Source organism: Elgaria multicarinata, chromosome 9, assembly GCF_023053635.1.
Source record: "Elgaria multicarinata webbii isolate HBS135686 ecotype San Diego chromosome 9, rElgMul1.1.pri, whole genome shotgun sequence".
Classification (NCBI taxonomy): Eukaryota; Metazoa; Chordata; class Lepidosauria; order Squamata; family Anguidae; genus Elgaria; species Elgaria multicarinata.
Genome location: NC_086179.1, coordinates 12,571,521 through 12,593,214, shown reverse-complemented (window position 1 = coordinate 12,593,214; position 21,694 = coordinate 12,571,521). Strand labels below are relative to the sequence as shown.

General features: G+C 45.7%; 1 protein-coding gene across 1 annotated transcript; it reads left to right on the top strand.

Annotated features, from left to right (window-relative positions):
* The first annotated feature begins 528 nt into the window (after positions 1-528).
* On the top strand, positions 529-17,141 carry LOC134404133 (sulfotransferase 6B1-like). Its single transcript, XM_063134718.1, has 6 exons — positions 529-1,028; positions 2,806-2,990; positions 3,698-3,824; positions 9,370-9,464; positions 11,011-11,197; positions 16,522-17,141. The coding sequence occupies exons 1-6, from the start codon at positions 887-889 to the stop codon at positions 16,638-16,640; spliced, it is 855 nt and encodes a 284-aa protein (XP_062990788.1). The 5' UTR covers positions 529-886; the 3' UTR covers positions 16,641-17,141.
* The last annotated feature ends 4,553 nt before the right edge of the window (positions 17,142-21,694 follow it).

Sequence of the window (21,694 nt, the reverse complement as noted above, 5' to 3'; positions counted from 1 at the left end):
TACGTAAATGTAATAAATAAAATAAATAAATATTTTTGGTACTTTAAGCCATGTCCCTTTTGCTTTCATAGCGGTTCTCCAGACCTCTGCTGCTCTCAGGTGTGATGGGGGACACGATCCTCTTGCACGTTCTGAAGTCCAGTTCCCCTGGCAGTCCAGTTACCTTCTGTCCGTGGAATTGGAGGGGGCACCATTGTCTGCCTCAGACAGCAAAAATGGTCCAGGCCTGTCTCACGATGTACCAGGTCCTTTTGGTGTTCTCAGGCTTCTACTAAAAACATAAACAAATAAAGCAGATCCCGGAAACCTGACGTTTGTCCTCCCCTGATGTAGACTGCCCTTGGGAGATAAAAATGCAATCAATACATTAAAAAAAAAAAGCCACTATCCGTTTAGCCACTATTTGCTGTGGCTAAAACGGAGCATGGTATTTTTCCACCACACCGTTAAGCACGCATGCTCCTTATAGGAACTCATTAACCACCCTGAGACAATATGTCACTCATACTAACAGCATCATTTGTTAAGAAGCACGTCGCAAAAGTGTGCTTTAATGACAGTCCTGGGTATTTTCCACTCTTGTTTTCTTTCGCATTTATTTGCAAAGCCAGGTTCCAGAGAACCAGTGGGTTTTTTTCTTCTTCCTTCCTTTGGGTAATTGCTGCTTATCCGAATAACCTTTATATTGCTCTGCAGTTATTGCAATCCATAAAGATAAGGCCAGAAATACCTTTTCAAGATGTAACAAGGTGCATAAATAGTCCTTTTTCGATTCTAGCTTCTCAGTTGCCGCTGACAATTTCCTGGCAAGAATTCAGCTTCTTAGCTCTCTCGCTGTGGAGGCAATATCTGATCTAACTGAGATCCTTCCCGGGCAATATTTCAAATGTCGCAGAAAGAAGATGAACTCATTCATACGTTCAATGGCATTACTTTTACTACGAGATCATCGCCAGAGCTTTTAAAATCCCTGGCTACCTTTGAGGCGAGAGAAGATGATGTTCTTTTGGTTTCCTATCCAAAATCTGGTAACGTTCTTGCTTGAAACTTGTGTGGACAGAATTCTACCCCATATCTTGTTAATTCCAGGTGTGGAAATTGTTGCAGGCAAGGGAGAGGGGTAAAAAAAGGCGGGGTGAACTGGAGATCCACAATCATAGTGTCGTAATCTGCAGGATGATTGATTTTATGTTCCCTCTGGGAAGTCTGACGGACTTCCAAGACGCAATTCCCAGTCTGATCAGGGCAGACCTTCGGAACAGCCAATATCGTAATGCCTTTATACAAATCTATCTTCCAAACGCCTTCATATCAAATCACTCCTCAAAAACGATATTTGTAGAGCTGGAAATGGGGCAGAAGAGGGCAACCAAAAATGATCAAAAGGCTGGAGCACCTCTCTCATTAGGAATGTTACAATGTTTGTGGATTTTTAGCTTTGAAAACAAGAGAGAAGTAAGGCATAGACAGAGGCATAGAACATTATGCATGGAGTGGAGAAAGTGGATGGGAATAGTTTTTCTTCCTCTCTCATAATACTAGAACCTGAGGACATCTGATGAAGCCGAATGGTGGGGGATTCAGAACAGACAGAAGGAAAGAGATTGGCAGGATTTACACTACTGATTTATAATGGTTTATAACGGTATTGACAACTTGTTGGGGCCCAGGACACAGTCCATATACCGTTTTTTAAACTGCTTTCAGAGTGTTATATCCTGCTTGGTGTAGATTTGGCCATCTTCACAGAGTGGAAAGTTAAACTATGGAATTCACAGCCACAATATGTACTGATGGCTAATAACTTAGAGGGCTTTAATTGGGGATTGGGCAAATTCACGGAGAATAGGGTTATTTACAGTGGAAACCAGTGGCTCTGATTTCAGTGGGGCTGTAAATCTGCTAAATGTGTCAGTCAGAACCAACCAGAACTCTAAAGGACCTATCCAAGGTGCTGAAGACAACCTCAAGAGAGGTTCAGCACCTCAGTTAGCTCCTTTTGAGGTCTGGCTGGTCCTGGCTGAGACCCAGAGTGGATTCACAGCCCCACTGATTATCGAAGCCACCAGTCTTCACTGGTTATTAATGGCTACTAGTCATGATGGCTACATGCTACTTCCATGGTGACTACACGGATGCTTCTGATTCCCAGTTGCTGGACAACAGCAGTGGGTGAGGGTTATTGCTCTCATGCCGTGTGTGTGGTGTTCCTGGAGGCAGGGCTGGATCTTCCAGGAGGTGGGGTGAATCCCCTGCCTCAGGCAGCAGACTACAAGGGTTGGTGGATTATGTGTGCCCCCCCAACTTCCTTGACCCCCCCAACACACACACATTTCCTGAGGCCTGGTTCTGAGAGAGAGGCATCACAGTGCACGAACACTCTGAAAAGCGGCTGGCACCAAGTCCTTAGAGCAAAGAATGGACCAACAAGAGCTCTGGAGAGTCCTGTCACCCTCTTACTTTCTTCCTTCTGTCGGGAAATGAAATTGACTAGCCCTGATCTTGCTTCTGATCTGGTCTAGTCAATTATACCATTTCTGCTCTTCCATTACCTTGGGCGAGCTTCCGATGCCATGGTAGCATAAGGGAGAAGCCTGCCTAATTATTCTTCAGAAAGGAGTGTCTGTACTCTGAACCCATCTCGAAAATTAGCCCACTAAAGTTACTAGTCCTCAATGTATATGTCTGCCTGGCAACCTGGAGGCACTACTTCCTTAGTATTGGCAATCCAGCAACACAGCCCCTGTATTCCAGTTTAGTAAGGATCATTTTGGTGATATTATGTCTCGTTCTCCTCTGTTTTAGGCACTCACTGGCTGGCTGAAGTCATAATGCACCTCTATGACTCTAGAGCGGCTCTAACTTCTCCAATTGAATTTGGAGATGTTTCTAAACTGGACCAACTGAACTGTCTGTCCTGCAAGCGAATCATTCCAACCCACCTGGACAGCAACATGCTACCACCCACGTTCAAGCTCAAACAATGCAAAGTAAGATATTCATTATTTCAACAATCATTCTTTCATTAATTAATTTTTTGAGGACCAAGATGTATAGTCTCTTTAAAAAATCTTTTAAAAAATCTGACCTGTACATTGGGACAATCCAAATGCCGTGCTATTTACAATATGTAAATTATCTTATAAATAATAAGTAAACATTGACCCTTTTCAGAAGACATACTAAGCCATGTTTACGCCGCTAACCTTTTTGCAGCAAATGGTTAGGAAGCATGTTTAAACCATGGTTATGAAGCCACCACGTTAATTCCATGCATTAACATGGGATGTTAATGCATGTATTCCATTAACCATTTTGTGGTTAAGCAGCATGGTTTAGCATGTTGTCTGAACGGGGCCAATGTTTAGCTTAAAATGCCTAACCACCAGGGCATAACATGTCGGCTGAACACGGGCGGCGTGTCATGTGAACCATTCCTAACCATGGTGGCTCCATAACCACAGTTTAAACACACCCACCAACCATTTGCTGCAAAAGGGCAGAGGCCTAACCATGGCTTAGCGTGTTATCATACACTATGCCCCAGGATCATCACCTGGAATTGCCAGGTAGAGCTGGGAAAAACATGGAGAGCAACTACTAGTCAATGTGGACAAAACTGATCTAGACAGACCTATGATACCTTAACACAACTTCCTACGTTCCTACCTTAGTGATGTGTTATCTCCATTTGTAGGCGATCTACATTGTCCGGAACCCAAAAGACATCGCTGTTTCCATGTACCATTATTACAGAGAAAACCCAAACCTCCCTACGGTTGATTCCTGGTCAACCTTCCTGGACATCTTCTTAAAAGGAGATGGTAAGATTAAATCTCTCTCTCTCTCTCTCTCTCTCTCTCTCTCCTTGTAAATTCTAGTACATCGTGAAAACCATGAAGTGCAAATACTGTGATCTCCCATCTACAGTACATCAAGCAGAATTTTTTCTCAACAGATTCACAATTCAACCAAATTTGAACTCAAGACTTTACAAGCAGAGCCAACTCTCTTAACGATGTAGCATCCAGCCTTCCCCAACCTGGAGCCCTCCACAGCTGTGTTGCACCACAACTTCCATCATCCTCAGCCAGGCACCTGAGGATGATGGGAGTTGTAGTGCAAAACATCCGGAAGGCAGAAAGATGGTGTAGACTCCAAACTAGTAAATGGGTGTCTCTCTATTCCTGCGTCCCCTCGCCTTTGACCAATATGGAGAGCACTTTGCTAGCAACAGAATGGAAGGCCTGGGTCCCAATGTTCTCATATTCATGATTCTTGTGTGGATCCATGGGCATCTCTTGCAAGATGATGCCTTAGATGCTACCTTTGGAACTGAATTAGAAGTAATTGATTTGGACTCAGACTCACGGCAGACCCCGAGGTTGTGGGCTCTTCCACACTAGAGGCCTTCAAGAGGCAGCTGACAACCATCTGTCAGGGATGCTTTAAGGTGGATTCCTGCATTGAGCAGGGGGTTGGACTCGATGGCTTTATAGGCCCCTTCCAACTCTACTATTCTAGGATTCTATGATTCTATGATTTCCAATTGCTCTGATATTGGCACAGAGCTGACTGTCTCCAACCGGAGCGCTGTTCTCACATTTGTGCAGGCTACCCAGAAGACTGCTGGAGGGAGCATGAAAGAATCTTCCATTTGTGTTCTTTGCCACTTACAAAGTAGGCAGCCCATGGAAGATGCTTTGAGTGAGACCCTTTGCTATAATCCTAGAACTGGTTCAGTCCAGACATAAATATCAATCCATCAAGTTCGTATCACTTCTGAGAATCTTGACTCGGTGCCAGAGTCTGGGTTCTTTTATTTATTTGTCTATTTCAAACATTTGTATCCCGCCCTAAATCACTAGGATCTCAGGGCGGGATACAGATAAAGGTATACAATATAAAACAATAAATGTACGCAGCTAAAAACAAATTAAACCATGAATCAATTTAAAAGCAGTAAAAACAATTAAAACAGTTAAAACAATGTGTGAGTTTTTTTGAATTTAAGCATTAAAGGCTTTGTTAAAAAACCATGTTTTTACTTGGCTCCAGAATAGTCAGTGTTGGTGCCTGTTGGGCTTCCAAGGGGAGGGCATTCCGCAGTCAGGGTGCCACCACGGAGAAAGCCCTCTCCCATGTCCACTATAGCGTATGTGTTGTGTTGGTGGGATGCGGAGGAGGTCTCCTCCAACAGATCTCAAGTCTTGGGCAGGCATATATAAGGAGAGGCGCTCCCTGAAGTATCGAGGTCCCAAGCCATTCAGGGCTTTAAACATCATTACAAACACCTTGAATTCTGACCGGAAGTGTATAGGCAGCCAGTGCAATTCTTTTAAGATGGGTGTTATGTGGTCTCTGTAAGATGTGCCTGCCAGCAGTCTAGCTCTGCATTTTGCACTAGCTGCAACTTCCGAGTCGTCTTCAAGGGCAGCCCCACGTAGAGTGCATTGCAGTAGTCTAATTGGAAAGTTACAAGTGCATATACTACTGTGGCTAGGTTGTCCCTGTCCAGGAAAGGCTGTCGCTGGCAGATCAGCCCAAGCTGGCCCTAAGTACTCCGGGCCACGGAGTCCACCAGGGCCTCCAGTGACAAGGACAGATCTAGGAATACTCCCCAGCTATGCACCTGCTCCTTCAGAGGGAGTGCAACCCCGTCCAGAACAGGTCGCTTACCCAACTCCAGGACTCGGGAACCATCAATCCCCAGAGCTTCTGTCTTATCAGGATTCAGCTTCAGCTTATTCGCCCTCTTCCAGCCTCCAGGCACTGGTCCAGCACCTTCACCACCCCAGTTGACTCAGACGACAAGGAAAAGTAGACCTGAGTATCATCAGCATACTGAAGACACCCGACCCCCAAACCCCTAATGACCTCACCCGGTGGCTTCATATTTGGGGGGGAGGGGGCTTCAGCTTTGTCATTGTCTACCCACTCAGAGAAGGCTGGTGAATGGGCAGTGCCAGGAAGGGAAAGCAGCATCGGGCCCAGGCCTCTGGGAGTTGGCTTTGAACCCCTGCTCCAGAGTGGGGCCTTGGCATCTCCCCAACAAAGCCAACCCCCAGCACCAGCGATGTCTCCACTGTTTTGCAAAGAGATCATCAAACCCCTGCTATATACCATATTCTAGAACAGCCTTCCTCAACCTGGGGCGCTCCAGATGTGTTGGACTGCACCTCCCAGAATGCCCCAGCCAGCTGGCTGGGGCATTCTGGGAGGTGCAGTCCAACACATCTGGAGCGCCCCAGGTTGAGGAAGACTGTTCTATAAGCTCTTCTGGCGTCGCAGTCTCCGGCTAGTACAGGGGTGTTGAACCCTTTTCAGGCTGAGGGATGAATTCAATTTCAGAGAAGCTCTGCGGGGCTGCAATCCTCTGTTGGGTGGAGCCAAAGACAAAGAGGCGGGGCCCAAATACACCCCGCCCCCAAAGCCACATATTTTATGCCAGTGACGAAGCCTTAGAAAAAGGAATTTCAACCTTTCAGAATGGGTTAAAAAAAAAAAAAGCTCTACAAAAGCTGGGGAACCACCAAACTATTGGTGGTCAGGAGAAAGGGGATGGGGTGAGGGCAAGGGGGTGGGGCTAGAGGAAAAAGGTGGGGCCATCTGGGGAAACCAGGGAGGGCCATTAGGGGAACCCGGAGAGAGCCACCTCGGTAGGACCGGATTCAACCCCTGGGCCTGCAGTTCTGCATCTCTAAGTCAGACACTCTAAACCCACAAGAACTCTAAACCCACAGGTGTAGACACTGGTCCTTAAATTTTAATGCCCCCCCCCCCCACCGCCTTGTAGCCACTTCAGTTATCTTGGGCTGTCAAATCCAAGTCACAAAGACTGGATGGCCCGCATTTATGACAGCAGCGTTAATCCCCCCAGCTGAGGTCAAAAGCAGAAGCATCTTGTTATCTAAATACTATCCACATCGATGTATTGCACGGCTGTAAAAATTTGTTCCTGTGGAACTGGTGATCCAAAGATCAACCAGGCAAAAACAAGCAAAGCCAGAGTTGGTGTCGATAACAACGGAAAACAAAGCAACATTACTATGTGTAATGTGAAAGAATGAAATACTAATCATTTGTAATGTGACCTGAGATGGCATTCTCAATCTCTCTCTCTCTCTCTCTCTCTTTCCTTCTTTCCTCTCTGGAAATTTGATTTGGCTTAAATGAAATAGTTGTCAAGATATGGCTTCTCATGGAACAGCTTACTGTAGCTTTTCCTAACCTGCTCCCCACCCCATATTTTAGACTACAACTCTCAGCATTCCTGACCACTGGCCGTGCTGGCTGGGGCTGATAGGAGTTGAAGTCCAAAACATCTGAAGGGTACCAAGGTGACAAGGTGTCCTACACTCTTCAAATATTTGAAAGGTTGTCACACAGAGGAGGGCCAGGATCTCTTCTCGATCATCCCAGAGTGCAGGACACGGAATAATGAGCTCAAGTTACGGGAAGCCAGATTCTGGCTGGACATCAGGAAAAACTTCCTGACTGTTAGAGCAGTACGACAATGGAACTAATGACGTAGGGAGGTCATGGGCTCTCCCACACTAGAGGCATTCAGGAGGCAGCTGGACACCCATCTGTCAGGGATGCTTTAAGGTAGATTCCTCCAATGAGCAGGGGGGTGGACTCGATGGCCTTATAGGCCCCTTCCAACTCTACTATTCTATGATTCTATGGACCCCAGAATTGTTGTTTTTTAAATGGATACAGTTTTTTATACTGTTTTTATGTTTCTGATGGTTTTTTAAATCTTGTATACTTTTAAATGTTTACTATTTTTAACTGTTGTAAACCGCCCAGAGAGCTTCGGCTGTGGGGCAGTATATGAATGTAATAAATCACGGAGCTCACTCAAACCCAACCGTCTCCGGCTCCCTCAACTTGTATAGATAAATAAATAAATAAATAAATAAATAAATAAATGTACAGTTCCCACAATGGAGGGAGGGAAGAAGAGGGATCCCCCAAAGATCTCTACTGGGACTGGAGCTATATAACTTGTTCATAAATGATCTGGGGTAAATTGTTCAAGCTTCTGAGCTCCAAAGTGTCTGTGTTTGAGAATGATGCTGAATTATTCCGGGTGGTGAAAAGCCACGAGACCTGCAAGGCGCTCCAAAATGACCTCTCAAAAACTGGGTGAATGGACAATCAAGTGTTAAATTGGGTTGAATGTAAGAAAGTATAAGCGATGAATATCGCAGTGAGATATCCTAAGTTCACATACACACTGATGGGGTCGGAGGTGGAATTCACTAACCAAGAAGTTGGTCTTAGGGTTGTAGTGGATATTAAACCAAAATACCAACTCATCATATGGTAGCTGAAAATGGCAACTTTTATGTTAGCGATCATTAGAAGAGATTGAAAATAAAACTACCAGTATCATAATGGCTCTTCATAAATCGATGGTGTGGCCACATTTAGAATTCTGTGTGCTCTTTGTGTCAGCCCATTTCAAAATGGATGCTGCAGAGCTTCCAAAAGGACAGGAAGAGGGAAACTGAATTGATCAGGGCATCAGCTACAGTGGGAGCAGGGCCAGCTCTATCATTAGGCAGAGTGAGGCAACCTCCTCAAGAAGCAGATGTTGGGGAGCAGCAGCAGTAGCTCTCTGGCCATTTCTCCGGATTCCACCTGCTGGCATCTGTTGAAAAACAGGCCTTTAGGTGCCACACCACCTGTCTTGCACCCCCTAAACTCACCTGCTGCCCTGAGGTGTGGTGGAAAATGCTAGTGTCAATGTAAATTTCAACTGCCAATCCAGTTTGCTTTGGTATGAGGAATGGGGGGAGACCGGCACCATCTTGGTCTTCACCTCAGGTAGCCACAGACAAGGACAGAGCAAGGACAGAGGTGGAGGGACATGTAGTACAGCCTTCCTCAATCTGGTTTCTTCTAAGAGTGTTGTCTAGAAAAGAGGACAGATGACCCTCTAGAAAAGAAGACAGATGACCCTCTAGAAAAGAGGACAGATGGCCAGAGACCACACGGGGGTTATTTGCATGAGATTCTTCTTGTTCAGAGGTGTTTACCCGGAACATCATAGAGTGGTCCAAACCGGGGGTCCTTCTGGCATGAATGTACGTGGAACTAAGGAGGAGAGTTGAGGCATCAGGCAGTGAGAACAATTCGGTGACCCAGGGGAAGGCACTGCTTGAGGGAACAGCTCCCAGGAAATGGCATGGAGACAGAGCAGGAGGGAGATAGAGAGGAAGGAGTTTGAAGAAGGATTGTTTCGTAAAAGGCTTTGTTTTTATAAAAGTCCTGTCTGATTCTTGAGTGCTTGCAAACATCATTTGGAACAATTCTGACTCTGCAGGATTTATACAGATCTCATTATTGCTATTTTTACAGTTGTCTGCGGATCCTGGTTTGATCATGTTTTAAGCTGGGAGAAACACAGAAATGACAACAGCACCCTGTTCTTGTTCTACGAAGACATGAAAAGGGTAAATATACATATATGTTGCAAATCGCTTGAATCATAAAAACCAAAGCGTTTATCTCACTCTTCCTCTAAAGAGTTCAGAGCAGCAGCATATATGGTCCTGACCAACCCAACCCCCGGTTTATCCTCTCAATAACCTCGTGAGGTAGAGGGTTACTCAGTGAGCTTTGCGGCTGAGTAGGAATTTGAACCCAGGCCAAAGACCAAAACTGCATCACAAAACAATGATTAGAGCATTATATGTTCCCAGTATCACTCCAGGCTTTGGAGGGCCCCCGGGCAAGGCCCCTGCAATGAATGGTCCACCACCCTCAGTGAGTGAGTCTACCATCTCACTTCCCTTCTCACCAGCTCCTCTTGCTCCCACATCCTCTTTCTCATCATGGCTACCATTTGCTTATCTTAAAGGCAGAGAACCAGGGAGCAAGCCGGCCTTGATTTATCATGGGGTGGGGGGGGGGGGGAAATTAGGGTAGAAATATGCTGGGTTAGTATTACCTAGATCTACACCCTACTGCTGTATTGAAGTGCACTGATAACTGTTGGGGCACAGAACACATTCCATTTACCACTTTCATGGTGTTATATCCTGCTTTTTATTCCACATTTGTAATGATTTGACATAAGGTGTAGATCTGGCCCTAAGTTAGTTAGTTCTAACTTTTCAGTGATGCCCCCCCCCAATTATGGAAATATCTCCCCGATGAGGGTGAAATGGCACCAACACTGATATCTTTTCAGTGCCAGGTCAAGACTTTCCTCTTCTCCGAGGCATTTAACAACATATGCTGAGTGTTGTGGTTTTTTTAACTGACCCCAGAATAGTTGTTTTAAACGGATATTGTTTGTTTTTATGCTTTTTACGCTTTTAAATTTTGTATATCTGTTTTTAATGTTAACTGTTTTTAATTTTTTAAACTGCCCAGAGAGCTTCAGCTATGGGGCGGTATATGAATGTAATAAATAATAATAATCCATCCTGATTAATAGCGATATTATATTGTATTATATATTACCTTACCTTAGCTTATATTATATTCTTTCTCTTTACGCACAATTTAGCCAACAGTTATATTTCCGCCCCCACCCACCCCACACACACACACAGATTTTTTGTGAGATTTAAGCATATACTTTATCCCCACCCCCACCCAAGAAATGAATGAGATTAAGGGTGCAACCCTATGGAAAAAGTCCTACAATTCCCAGTATTGGCCAGCCAGCCATGCAAGCTAGGGAATTCTGGGAAATGTAGGATAGGGTCCTTATAGTATATTCTGATGTGAATGTTGTCTGACCTAAGTAGATCCTACGGTGTTCAATGGGGGTCTACAGTGGGAGGATGTTTAAGATTACAGTCTTAGGCACTTTCACGGTTCAGGTTTACCTGCTTTGAAAAATCCATAGCCCTGGCCAGCCAGTATCTAGTGAAATGTATGAAAATAGCCATGATTTTGTACATTACCCCACTGAATTTCAGTGGTGGCTGAGCTGAACAGATCGCAGGTGTTCAAGGGATCATGTCTTCTGTTGTTCACATATCTCAGGATCTTCCTAAGGTCGTGAAGAAAGTAAGCGCCTTCCTGGGGGTAAACACCAATGAGAGCGGGATTAATGAGATCTGCAAAAAATCTTCATTCAGTGAGATGAAAACCAACACAGAGAAAGAGAACCATGATCCAAATCATACTGTCTGCGCGCTCACATCCAACCGGAAGCTGATATTCCGAAAAGGTAAGCTGCCTGCAGGGCTAAATGAAAAAGCGCATCCCCCTCTATTCGGCCCTGGTTAGGCCTCATCTTGAGTATTGCGTCCAGTTCTGGGCACCACACTTCAAGATGGATGCAGACAAGCTGGAGCGTCTTCTGAGGAGGGCAACCAGGATGATCAGGGGTCTGGAAACAAAGCCCTATGAGGAGAGACTGAAAGAACTGGGCATGTTTAGCCTGGAGAAGAGAAGATTGAAGGGAGACATGATAGCACTCTTCAAAAACTTAAAAGGTTGTCACACAGAGGAGGGCCAGGATCTCTTCTCGATCCTCCCAGAGTGCAGGACACGGAAGCATGAGCTCAAGTTACAGGAAGCCGGATTCTGGCTGGACATCAGGAAAAACTTCCTGACTATTAGAGCAGTGCAACAATGGAACCAGTTTCCTAGGGAGGTTGTGGGCTCTCCCACACTAGAGGCCTTCAAGAGGCAGCTGGACAACCATCTGTCGGGTATGCTTTAGGGCGGATTCCTGATGGCCTTGTAGGCCCCTTCCAACTCTACTATTCTATGATTCTATGATTTTTGCCACCTGCACAGATGGAAATGTTGCCTTTTTAAAGAAATGGAAATGATAACAGAGATTCGGAGAAAGTGGAATGCTGTTTTTTGACATTAGATTGCGAAATATGGAGTATTCTGCCTATAACCCCATTTGCACTGATATTTCATCGCTCCCAGTTGAACTGGGAGTGGAACGCAACTGGTGGGATATGAGTGCTTGGACAAGGGCTTTGGTTTACTCACAGTGGCTGAGTTTTCCCGGTTAACCACCATTGTATCCTCCCTCTTTATCTGTCTTTCCTTATCTTAATTGTACACCCAGTACTGCAGGACAAAGTTGCTGGGCTTATCTGAAACTAAACAGAGACCAGACACATTGACTTGTGCAAGGGGGTTGCAATCACCAATTCCCTTATCTGTTGTTTTGAAATGAAAAAAAAAAGAAGAAGAAGTCCAGGACTGGTACATCAGGAACGGGTGAAAGGGTTTATCGGATGGCACCTTGCAGAGAGGAGGAAAACCTCAGCTCAGGGCTAGAGGTGCTGTTTTTCACATAAGAACCTTTTTAAGACCATAAGAACCTAAGAAGCACCATGCTGGATCAGACCAAGGGTCCACCTAGTCCAGCACTCTGTTAACACAGTGGCCAACCAGCCATCGGCCATGGACCAACAAGGTGTCACAGCACCCTCCCACCCATGTTCCCCAGCAACTGGTGCACACAGGCTTATTGCCTCGAATACTGGAGATAGCACATAACCATCAGGACTAATAGCCATTGATAGCCTCCTCTTCCAGGAATGTATCCAACCCTTTTTAAACCTATCCAAATTGGTGGCCAGCATCACATCTTGTAGTAGTGAATTCCATAATTTAACTATGCACTGTGTGAAGACATACTTACTTTTTTCTGTCCTGAAACTGCCACCAATCAGCTTCATGGGATGACCCTATTGGGTTCTAGTATTATGGGAGATGGAGAAAAAGGTCTCCCTATCCACATTCTCCACACCATGCATAATTTTGTACACCTCTATCATGTCTTCCTTTGGCTTCCTTTTTGCCAAGCTAAACAATCCCATCTTTTTTAACCTTCCCTCATAGGGGAAGGTGCTCCAGCCCCTGGATCATTTTAGTTGCCCATAGAAGCCCAATGTTCAGTCCCTGCTATCTCCAAGAAAAAGGTGACCTGGCCACGTGGCCCCAAACTCAGGCGGGGCGAATCTGCCCAGCTCAATTTTGCTCGGGTTCCAATTTTTTGACTTTCCATGTTGCATGAAAATTTGTACATATTTTTCTGCAGAGTCTTTAGAGAACCCACGCTTTTGTACGCATTTTTAAAATGTGTGTAATTTCATGTGCACTCTTGCAAATGGACATCAGTTTCCCAGAGGACCTTTTCTTCTGTCGCCCCTGGATTATGGAACGGCCTGCCGGAGGAGATTCGTAATATTAACTCCCTCTGTGATTTTAAGGCAGCTTTGAAGACTAGCCTCTTCCGGCAGGCCTACCTAGATTAATGTAAAACCAAGAATTTTAAAGATGTGTTGATTACTGCACTAATGTTATTCTCCGCCTCAATCCAAAGGGAGAGGCAGGTAATAAATAAATAAAATTATGATGATGATGATGATGATGATGATGATGATGATGATGATGATGTTTAAAAAGATATTTCTGCAGAAACCTATAGAAATCTATGGGACATAAAAAAACCAGACAACCAACCATCTCCTTGAAATACTTTGTTGGACTTGTCACATCTAATGAGACAATTCCACTTTGCGTGTGATGTGCTCTGATTTGATGTAATTGACCAGATTACAGTGTGGGGAGGGAATGGGAAAGTGTGGGGAGGGAATGGGAAAGAAATGGGAAGGGTTACAGAATAAGTATGGATGTGGTTTGTGTATTATAAAATAAAATATTATTTTTAAAAACAACAACAGGCATTCAGGAACAAACAAACAAGATATTTCTGATGTATTCAGTGTCTTGGTGCATTTTTTGAAATGTACGTTTTTGTGCACATTTTTTGAGATACGTACCAAAAAAACACCTCTCTCTCTCTCTCTCTCCAACTGAATCTCAAATTTCGAAAATGTATGGACTGTGTCAGTAATTTCTGTTCGTGTTTGGGATGTGTGAACTTGCTACATTAGCATCAGAATGCAGAACTGACTGATTTCTTGCCCATCGTTATTGGGACTGGAAAGATCTCTGGGACTGCAGGGCAGCAGTGTAATCAGTAGGGGTGTTCTCTGCTCTGTTACGGATCCCCGGATCCAAAGCGGAACAGGCCGATCCGGACCTCCGAAGCCTGGTTCTGGAGCGGATCGGGGGAGGTCCAGATCGGCCCGGAGCGGATCGGACCGGTCTGAAGCCAGGTAAGTAGGGAGTGGAGCTTACCTGGCTCCCCTGTCTGCTGCGGTCCATACGGTGACTGCGGGGGAGCTAGGTAAGTGAAGAGGGGACTTACCTGCCTCCATTGTGGTCCGGGCGGTGGCTTCAACTGACGCCCAGGCCTAAGACCGGAAACAGGCCGCCACCCGGACCACAATGAAGCCACGTAAGTGGGAGAGGGGGGCTTACCTGGCTCCACCGTCGCCATGGTCCGTGTGGCAGCAGATGGCGGAGCCAGGTAAGGGCAGGGAGGCTTATTCAGCCCCCATTTTGCCCCTCCTTCCCCACTTACCTGCCTCCGCCGCCCACTGCGGAGGCAAGTAAATGGGGAAGGGGGGGCAAAATGGGGCCCGAATATCGATCCGGACTTCCGGATCTCGCTCCGGATCCAGTTCCGGAGTGGATCGAGGGAGGTCCAGATCAACCCAAACTGGTTTGGTCCCGATCCAGAAGGTCTGGATTGGGATCTGAAGCGGCTCGGGGGCCCTGTGCACAGCCCTAGTAATCAGTACTGAGTTGGAACTTGTTATAAACCAGGCAGTGCCCTGCATCTTTTTTTGCAGACCAAAATCCACTTGGGATTGCCTCCCTTAGCATTTTCAGTTGCGTGTACACTGAATGCCCAAAGGTGGATGTAGGACCATTGGCTTCAACCTTCCTCTTGCCAATTTGTGCATTCAAGCAGAGATGTGAAAGGGGCTAGACCTGAATAAGACTCCAATAATTCAATAAGTCCCTGGTTGCTATGAGCATGCAGTTGTATGTGAGTTCACAAAGCCCTATTCACATCTTCTGCTGAATGCACAGAGATCAGGAACTGATCCAGGGGGCGTGATTCCACCCTGCCCCTTTGCACATTCAGTAGATATAGACAGTGAAAAGAGCTGGACGCAGCAGACATGATCCTCCTGCCCTCAATCCCAACCCACTAAAAGCATTGATTACCCACATTTTCCAAACAGCCACCAGATGCCAAAGAGTTTGGAATGAAGGAATTGGGGAGAAATGGGTGGAAGTAGACGTACTTATCTAAGAACTGATTTCCCTGACAACCTACTTTTCTATGTGCAGAGACAGAGGTATTCCCACCCCATGGGAAACATTCAAATATGAGATATTCCCCCCTCCCCACCCTGTGAGCAGCAGTCTGAAGTGATGGTCCAGGAAAAAGCACCATATGCTTCTGTTGTATGTGTTGATCAGTTCAGAGACCTGGTGGTATGGGAAGCAATAAGGACATCGGCTGAGTCTTCCCATTGTGTGGGGATATCCTTGTCATGCATCTTTCCATTTATGCTGGCTAGGTCTAACAGAATTCCAGCCCACTAACATCTGGAAGGCTACACATTCCCCACCCATTTTAGGACAGGGTCCCCAACCATTACGCGTTGGTGGGCATATTTGGAATTTTGAGAGTGTGCTGTGGGTGCTCTCACAAAATGGCTGCCATGGGGAGCCTTGGACATTCACAGAATGGCAACCATGATAGGTGTGGCCAGATGCAATACACTCATTTACAAGAAGGCAAATTGGTGAGACTAAAAGAAAACGAACTTCCTTAAAGAACCTAAGTACAAAGCAGAAATGGAGTCTGAACTCCAAAAAACCCAACCCCTCTTTTGAACCCAAATACAGATGTTGCTGAAGGCTGCACTCTGCTTTGTAAGATGTCTGCCCTCCAGTTAGTGGTGTGTTTTTTTAATAAAAAAAATCTTAAGGGATGGGGAACTGGGCAGGTGTCAAAAGACGTGAGTGCAATAGGGATGGGTGAAGAAGCGATGTTGACGTTCACCCAGATGTCCTTCTCACCTCGTTTACTGCAGACATTTGTGATCTCTGTTCAATTTGCACAAATGGGAAAACGACGCAAATCGAACAGGAAAATTGCATTTAAAATGGTGTCTTTTCCAAAGTGGCGCAACTTCAGCCATAGACCTGAGCATGAAATTACGCAACTTTAAAGTTGCACAATTGCGAACTGAAAATTGTGCATTTATGGAACGCGACTGCACACTCGGCAATCTGCAAATATTTTCTGAGAACATGTTCTGCTGCTTGCATCCATATTCATAATTGCAAGATCGTTTTGCAAGCAGAAATGAAACCTTCGTTCAGCCCTAGTCTGTAGGCACATTGATGCCCAAGGGTACCACACTAGAGACTCTGATTTTAGAGGATGATGACAAGCACTGGATATACACCATGCCCTTATGTGCAACTTGTATCCATGTTGGAAACGGTTTGCTTTCACTGTCATCCAGATTTCATTCCAACCGTCCCCAGGTTCCTTACAGTTTTACATCGAGAGACAGGTGGCATTCTTTTGATAATAACAGCTTGGGTGGCCCCATAGCTCTTCATTTTTCACTGTTAATTCTCTAGGTGCCGTCGGTGACTGGAAGAATAATTTCACTCCCAAACAGAACCGGATGTTTGAAGAGACATTTAACAAGAAAATGGCATTCAGCGAAGTGGCAGAACATCTTGTATATGAATACTGATTTCAAAGCAACCAGCAGAAATTGACTGTACGGAAACGTGTTTGCTGCGGGTCAGTAGATATTGAAAGGGCTTGTACTTCCCAGATTCATGTACTTGATTTCCTAAAAAAGGAAAACAGAACGTGTAGAAGTGAGACCTGCATCAAAATGTTCCAGCAGTGCCGTTCCTTTCCACACCTCTCATTTTGCATCTCCTTCTCCGAACCCAAAGAAAAACACACACTCAACAGTCAACTTTCCATGACTAGCGAGCACACTCATGGTATGCGGCCTAGAATATGCCGTGCATCCTTTACGATACCCAGGGTTGCCCACTCAATATCTCCCTGTGGGTGGGAAATTTGGAAGCCACTAACCAGTTCTGTAGATAGAATCTACATTTTCCAATGAGTGGACTTCTTTGTCTATGCCACAGCCTAAACCAGGGCGAATTGATTGCCTTTTGACTGTTTGTCCTCAGTTTAATGTATACTTGCATAATAAATGTCTGATTACACATGATCGCCCATGTGCTTCTCTGATATTGAGTCCCGTCCACACCAAGATGAATTGAGGTCCCATTCAAATATGCCTCTGAATACAAACTGCTGGGGAAAATGAGAGGCTGTGTGGCATTGATGTTCAGCTTGTGGGTTTCCCACAGGCCTGTGGTTGGCCATTCTAGGTACAGAATGCAGGACTAGGCTAGATTTCTCCTTTCTCTTTCCTTCTTTTTTTAAGCCTTGTGGCTGCCTTCAAGAGCCCTGTGATGGCATTCCTTGGTAATTTGGGACACAATGCTTCATGGGAAGAACACTGTGTCAGGGGGAATAGAAGGTAGTTTTGGATCCACTGGTAGATCTCTGGAGGATTTGTAGTAGGTGGGCAAGGATTCCTTACTCCCAGTTGCTTAACAGCAGCGGCACAAAATTACGTCCTCCCCTGACCACACCCTCAGTTATACTACTGAAACGGAGAGAGCTCAGGGCGCACTCAAAACAAATTCACACTATAAAAATTCTTTAGTTCTATGTTTCGCCCCAGGCGTAACTCGTGATTCTAGTCCAAAACGAAGTTGAAGTCTGTCCTGTGGAGGGACTATTCAGTTTTACTCTGGCAGTACACACAGACTTTTAATGGGCATCTCAGTAACCCTTGAGCGCATCATTAAGTCACAAATTATATCAGAATGGTGAAATGGAAGAGCTATACCACAGCTGGCTGCTTGTTACTTTTCCTCCCATTAGTTTCATGCTGCCCTCTAGGATGACTTTTAAAAAAAGGCAGCACCTAGTGGCAAAAATTGGGGGATGTCAAAAGTATTTAAGACTAACAGTTCTCAAATCTTGATGCTTTTGGTTCCATCCCTTCAGAAGTTCAGGTCCCACGAACACACTTTCGTATAAGACTGCATCTTAATACAACATGCAAATAGTTGCCATTGGGACAGTCCAAAAACAAAACAAAATATTAAGGCCTACACTGAAAGATATTACTATTATTTTACTACTAATACTAACGAAATGTTGCCATGTGGAGTGCTGCAGCTAAGAATGCCTTCCAAGCAGCCAGCCACGACCTTTTCTAGGATCCTACATTCCATCCCCAACAGCCAGTCAGCATTCTGTGCCAATGGAGAATGTCCAGTCTTCATTGGGTGGTTGTTTATTTTATTATTTATTTATTACATTTATATCCCGGCTTTTTTTCTCCAAGGAACCCAAGGTGGCATACACAATCCTCTTCCTCCTCTCCATTTTATCCTCACAATAACAACCCTGTGAGGTAGGTTGGGCTGAGAGTCTGTGACTGGCCCAAAGTCACCCAGTGGGTTTCCATGGCTGAGTGGGGACTAGAACCCGGATCTTCTGACTCCCAGTCCAACACTTTAGCCACTACACCACACTGGTTGTTGCTGTGTGTGTGTTTGTGTGTTGGAGTTCCTCCACCTGGGTGGGTGGGTGTGTCACCTCAAGATGTTTTTGTACTTCTGCAAACCATGGGGGTATTTCCAAGACTGCTAAACTTTCCCTCTTCTGTGTGGATTGTTGCCATTTTGGTTCCATAAGGAAATGAAGAAGATCACTATTCACATTTAAGATTATTCACATTTATCTAAGAACTTAAGCCAGAACAGAACAAGGGTCACTCTACTTCATCATTTGATCACAGGTGCCCCAAACCAGAAGAGAGACACTTCCTGGTGCTCGCTAGTGAGCATAGGTATACGGACTCTACATGCTAACATTGCATTTGCTGTCAAGGGTAACAGCTCTTGCAAGATCTACCTTCCATTAATTCATTTAGCTTAGAGAAAATAACCTCATATTGTGGCAGATTCACATTCCATGAAGATTGGAGAACATTCTTTTGCCAGCCACAAACCTACCTGGAAGAATGCGCTGGCAAAGTTAGGCTGGGATCATTAGCAGCAGTAATTAGAACTGGGCCTTCCAGTCTTAGGCTACTTGAGGTCAGGGGCTTGATGTGGAACCAGCTATGCAGGAGGTATGACCTACTGCCCTGTTGATCTGGCAAATGCAGAAGGCCTGGCTCCTAGTATTTGTATCAGGCCTGGCCGATGGAGGGATTTCATGCTATAGGCACCAATCACAGAAGATGATGTGGCACATTGCTACCCCTTCTACACCCGTAGATGGCTCTGGGGCCAGGTCTGTATCTAAGGCCACGCCCCAACTTCATATCGTGAAGTTGCCAGTTCAAGACCTGGACTCCTTGACATCCAACACGGTTGACTCATTTCATAGTGCTTCTCTCCCTGCCTGAACAGCCATCAGAAATATGAAGCCGAGTCAGAGATAGACACACGATGAAGGCAAGGGTGTGTGTGTGTGTGTGGTATCTGTGTTATTGTATTCATTTACATTCACAAAGGGGAAAATGCAGTACGTTTTTACCTTTTATTCTTGAGCAGAAAAAATGAAGCCTACTTTGACGAAGATTTATTTTAAAACATTGGTAACTCATTATCTACACTTATAAATAATCGACAAGAACAAATCAGTAAAATCATTTGATACCAGTATTACCCAACTGTCTGAGCACCAGAAGTCCTTCATTTTTAGCTCCCAGGAATCTCCAAAACAAAACAAAACAAAAGGAATCAACAAAACAAAAACGATGAGATCAGATCTGGGCAGCTGGAGGAAGAACTATCCTATATTTCTGAATACAACCCTCAAAAATAGTACTACTTTGCATTCACGAGTAATTCAAGGCAATTTCTTGTTGGCCTTTCCGCTAGCAGAGTTGTCAGCTGATAATCCAATCCCAAAATTAAGTGCTGAGGACTCGTGTCCATGGAAGCCCGTTCCTTGGCAGTAAAGAGCAAAAAATAAAAATAAAAATCTGAATGCTAGAAACAAGATATTGGCGAACGTACACAAAAGATTCTGATCATGATCGTTGGGGGTTTCTTCGAGCGCAGCGTACACAAAGCCATCTCTAGATCGGTGACGAGTTTTGACTGTTGAAAGCACAGAAGGAGAAAGGAAGAGCGAAGAATGGGGTGAATGGCAAGGTGGGGGGAAGGGACTGGGCCAACCGTGGAAATTGTGAGATTACTTAGGGTGACCCTATGGAAAGGAGGACAGGGCTCCTGTATTTTTAACTATTGCATAGAAAAAGGAATTTCAGCAGGTGTCATTTGTTTGCATGCAGCACCTGGTGAAATTCCCTCTTCATCACAACAGTTAAAGCTGCAGGAGCTATACCAGAGTGACCAGATACAAAAGAGGGCAGGGCTCCTGCAGCTTTAACTGTTGCGATGAAGAGGGAATTTCACCAGGTGCTGCATGCAAACAAAGGACACCTGCTGATACACCTTCTTAATACAACTGTTAAAAGTAGGGCTGTGAATCTGGAGTGGAGTGACCCGATTCGCCTCCGCCAAAGGCAGATCCGATTCGAGTCGGGGGAGCTGCGGATCAAGGTGAAGCGGTTTGCTTCCATCCGGAGCTTTGAATGCAGGTAAGTGGGGGGGGGGAGGGGGGCTCACCTGGTGGTGCCGCCGCAGTCCATGCGGCTGGCAGCGGAGCCAGGGAAGGGGGCAGGGAGGGCTTACCTGCCTCCATCGTGGTCCATCATGAGCTTCAACTGAGGGCTAGGCCTCAAGCTGGAAGAACAGGCCGCGGCCTGCTCTTTCAGTTTGAGGCCTGGCCCTCAGTTGAAGCCTGCGCCAGAGGCAGGTAAGTGGGAGGGAGGGGGGCAACAGCAGCGGAGCCAGGTAAGGGGGCAGGGGGAGGGGGGTTATTCGGCCCCCACTTTGCACCCCCTTCGTGTTTCTGCCATCTGCTGTGGTGGCAAGTAAGTAGGGAAGGGGGGCAAAATCTCAATCCGCCCTTCTGGATCTCGCTCTGCAGAGCGGAGCGAGGGAGGGTCAGATCAACCCGAAGTGGATCGGCCCGATCCGAAAGTTGCGGATCGGGCCATGAAGCAGTTCGGGGGGTCTGTGCACAGCCCTAGTTAAAAGACGCAGGAGCCCTCTACTCCTTTCCATATGGTCACCCTAGATTAGTTCAAGACAAAGAAGGGACAGCTAAGGCTGAGCTTATGATGAAAGGAGAAGAGCAAGGTAGAATTTGTGCATGCAGCAGTAAAGAGCATTTATTGAAAGCAAGTGCCCATCCACATGGCACAAGGCAGCCCATGTTCACTGCACATTATGTGTACCTGCTGTAAAGCACGACGTAGACATGGGTGTTTGTAAATGCAGAGGGGGCATCCTTCAGGGAGCCCGTCATTGCTTTTCTCAGTGTAGAACTGCCACGGGTTTACAAATGTATCCCTGCTTCACATTTTTCTCTGCAAATGCAGGCATGTCCATGGTAAATGCAATTGCCGCCGAACGAGCCAGATATTAAGGCAGGGATGTTTCGGCCTACGACTCCCATCAGCCCTTGCAAACAGAGCCAATGATGCAGGATCATGGGAGTAATGGACCGAAACATCTGGAGGGCCACAAGTCGCCTACCCTTGGACTCTGGCCAGCTTGTCAAAAATGGCAAGCTTATCCTGGACTGTGCTTCTATAGGCGGAGGTCGATATGACTGGAC

Excerpts from the sequence above, each read along its gene's own strand:
- LOC134404133 (XM_063134718.1), top strand. The coding sequence starts at position 887 with ATGTCGCAGAAAGAAGATGAACTCATTCATACGTTCAATGGCATTACT. Across the intron at positions 3,825-9,369 it reads CATCTTCTTAAAAGGAGATG|TTGTCTGCGGATCCTGGTTT; the intron begins GTAAGATTAAAT and ends CTATTTTTACAG. Across the intron at positions 9,465-11,010 it reads TCTACGAAGACATGAAAAGG|GATCTTCCTAAGGTCGTGAA; the intron begins GTAAATATACAT and ends CACATATCTCAG.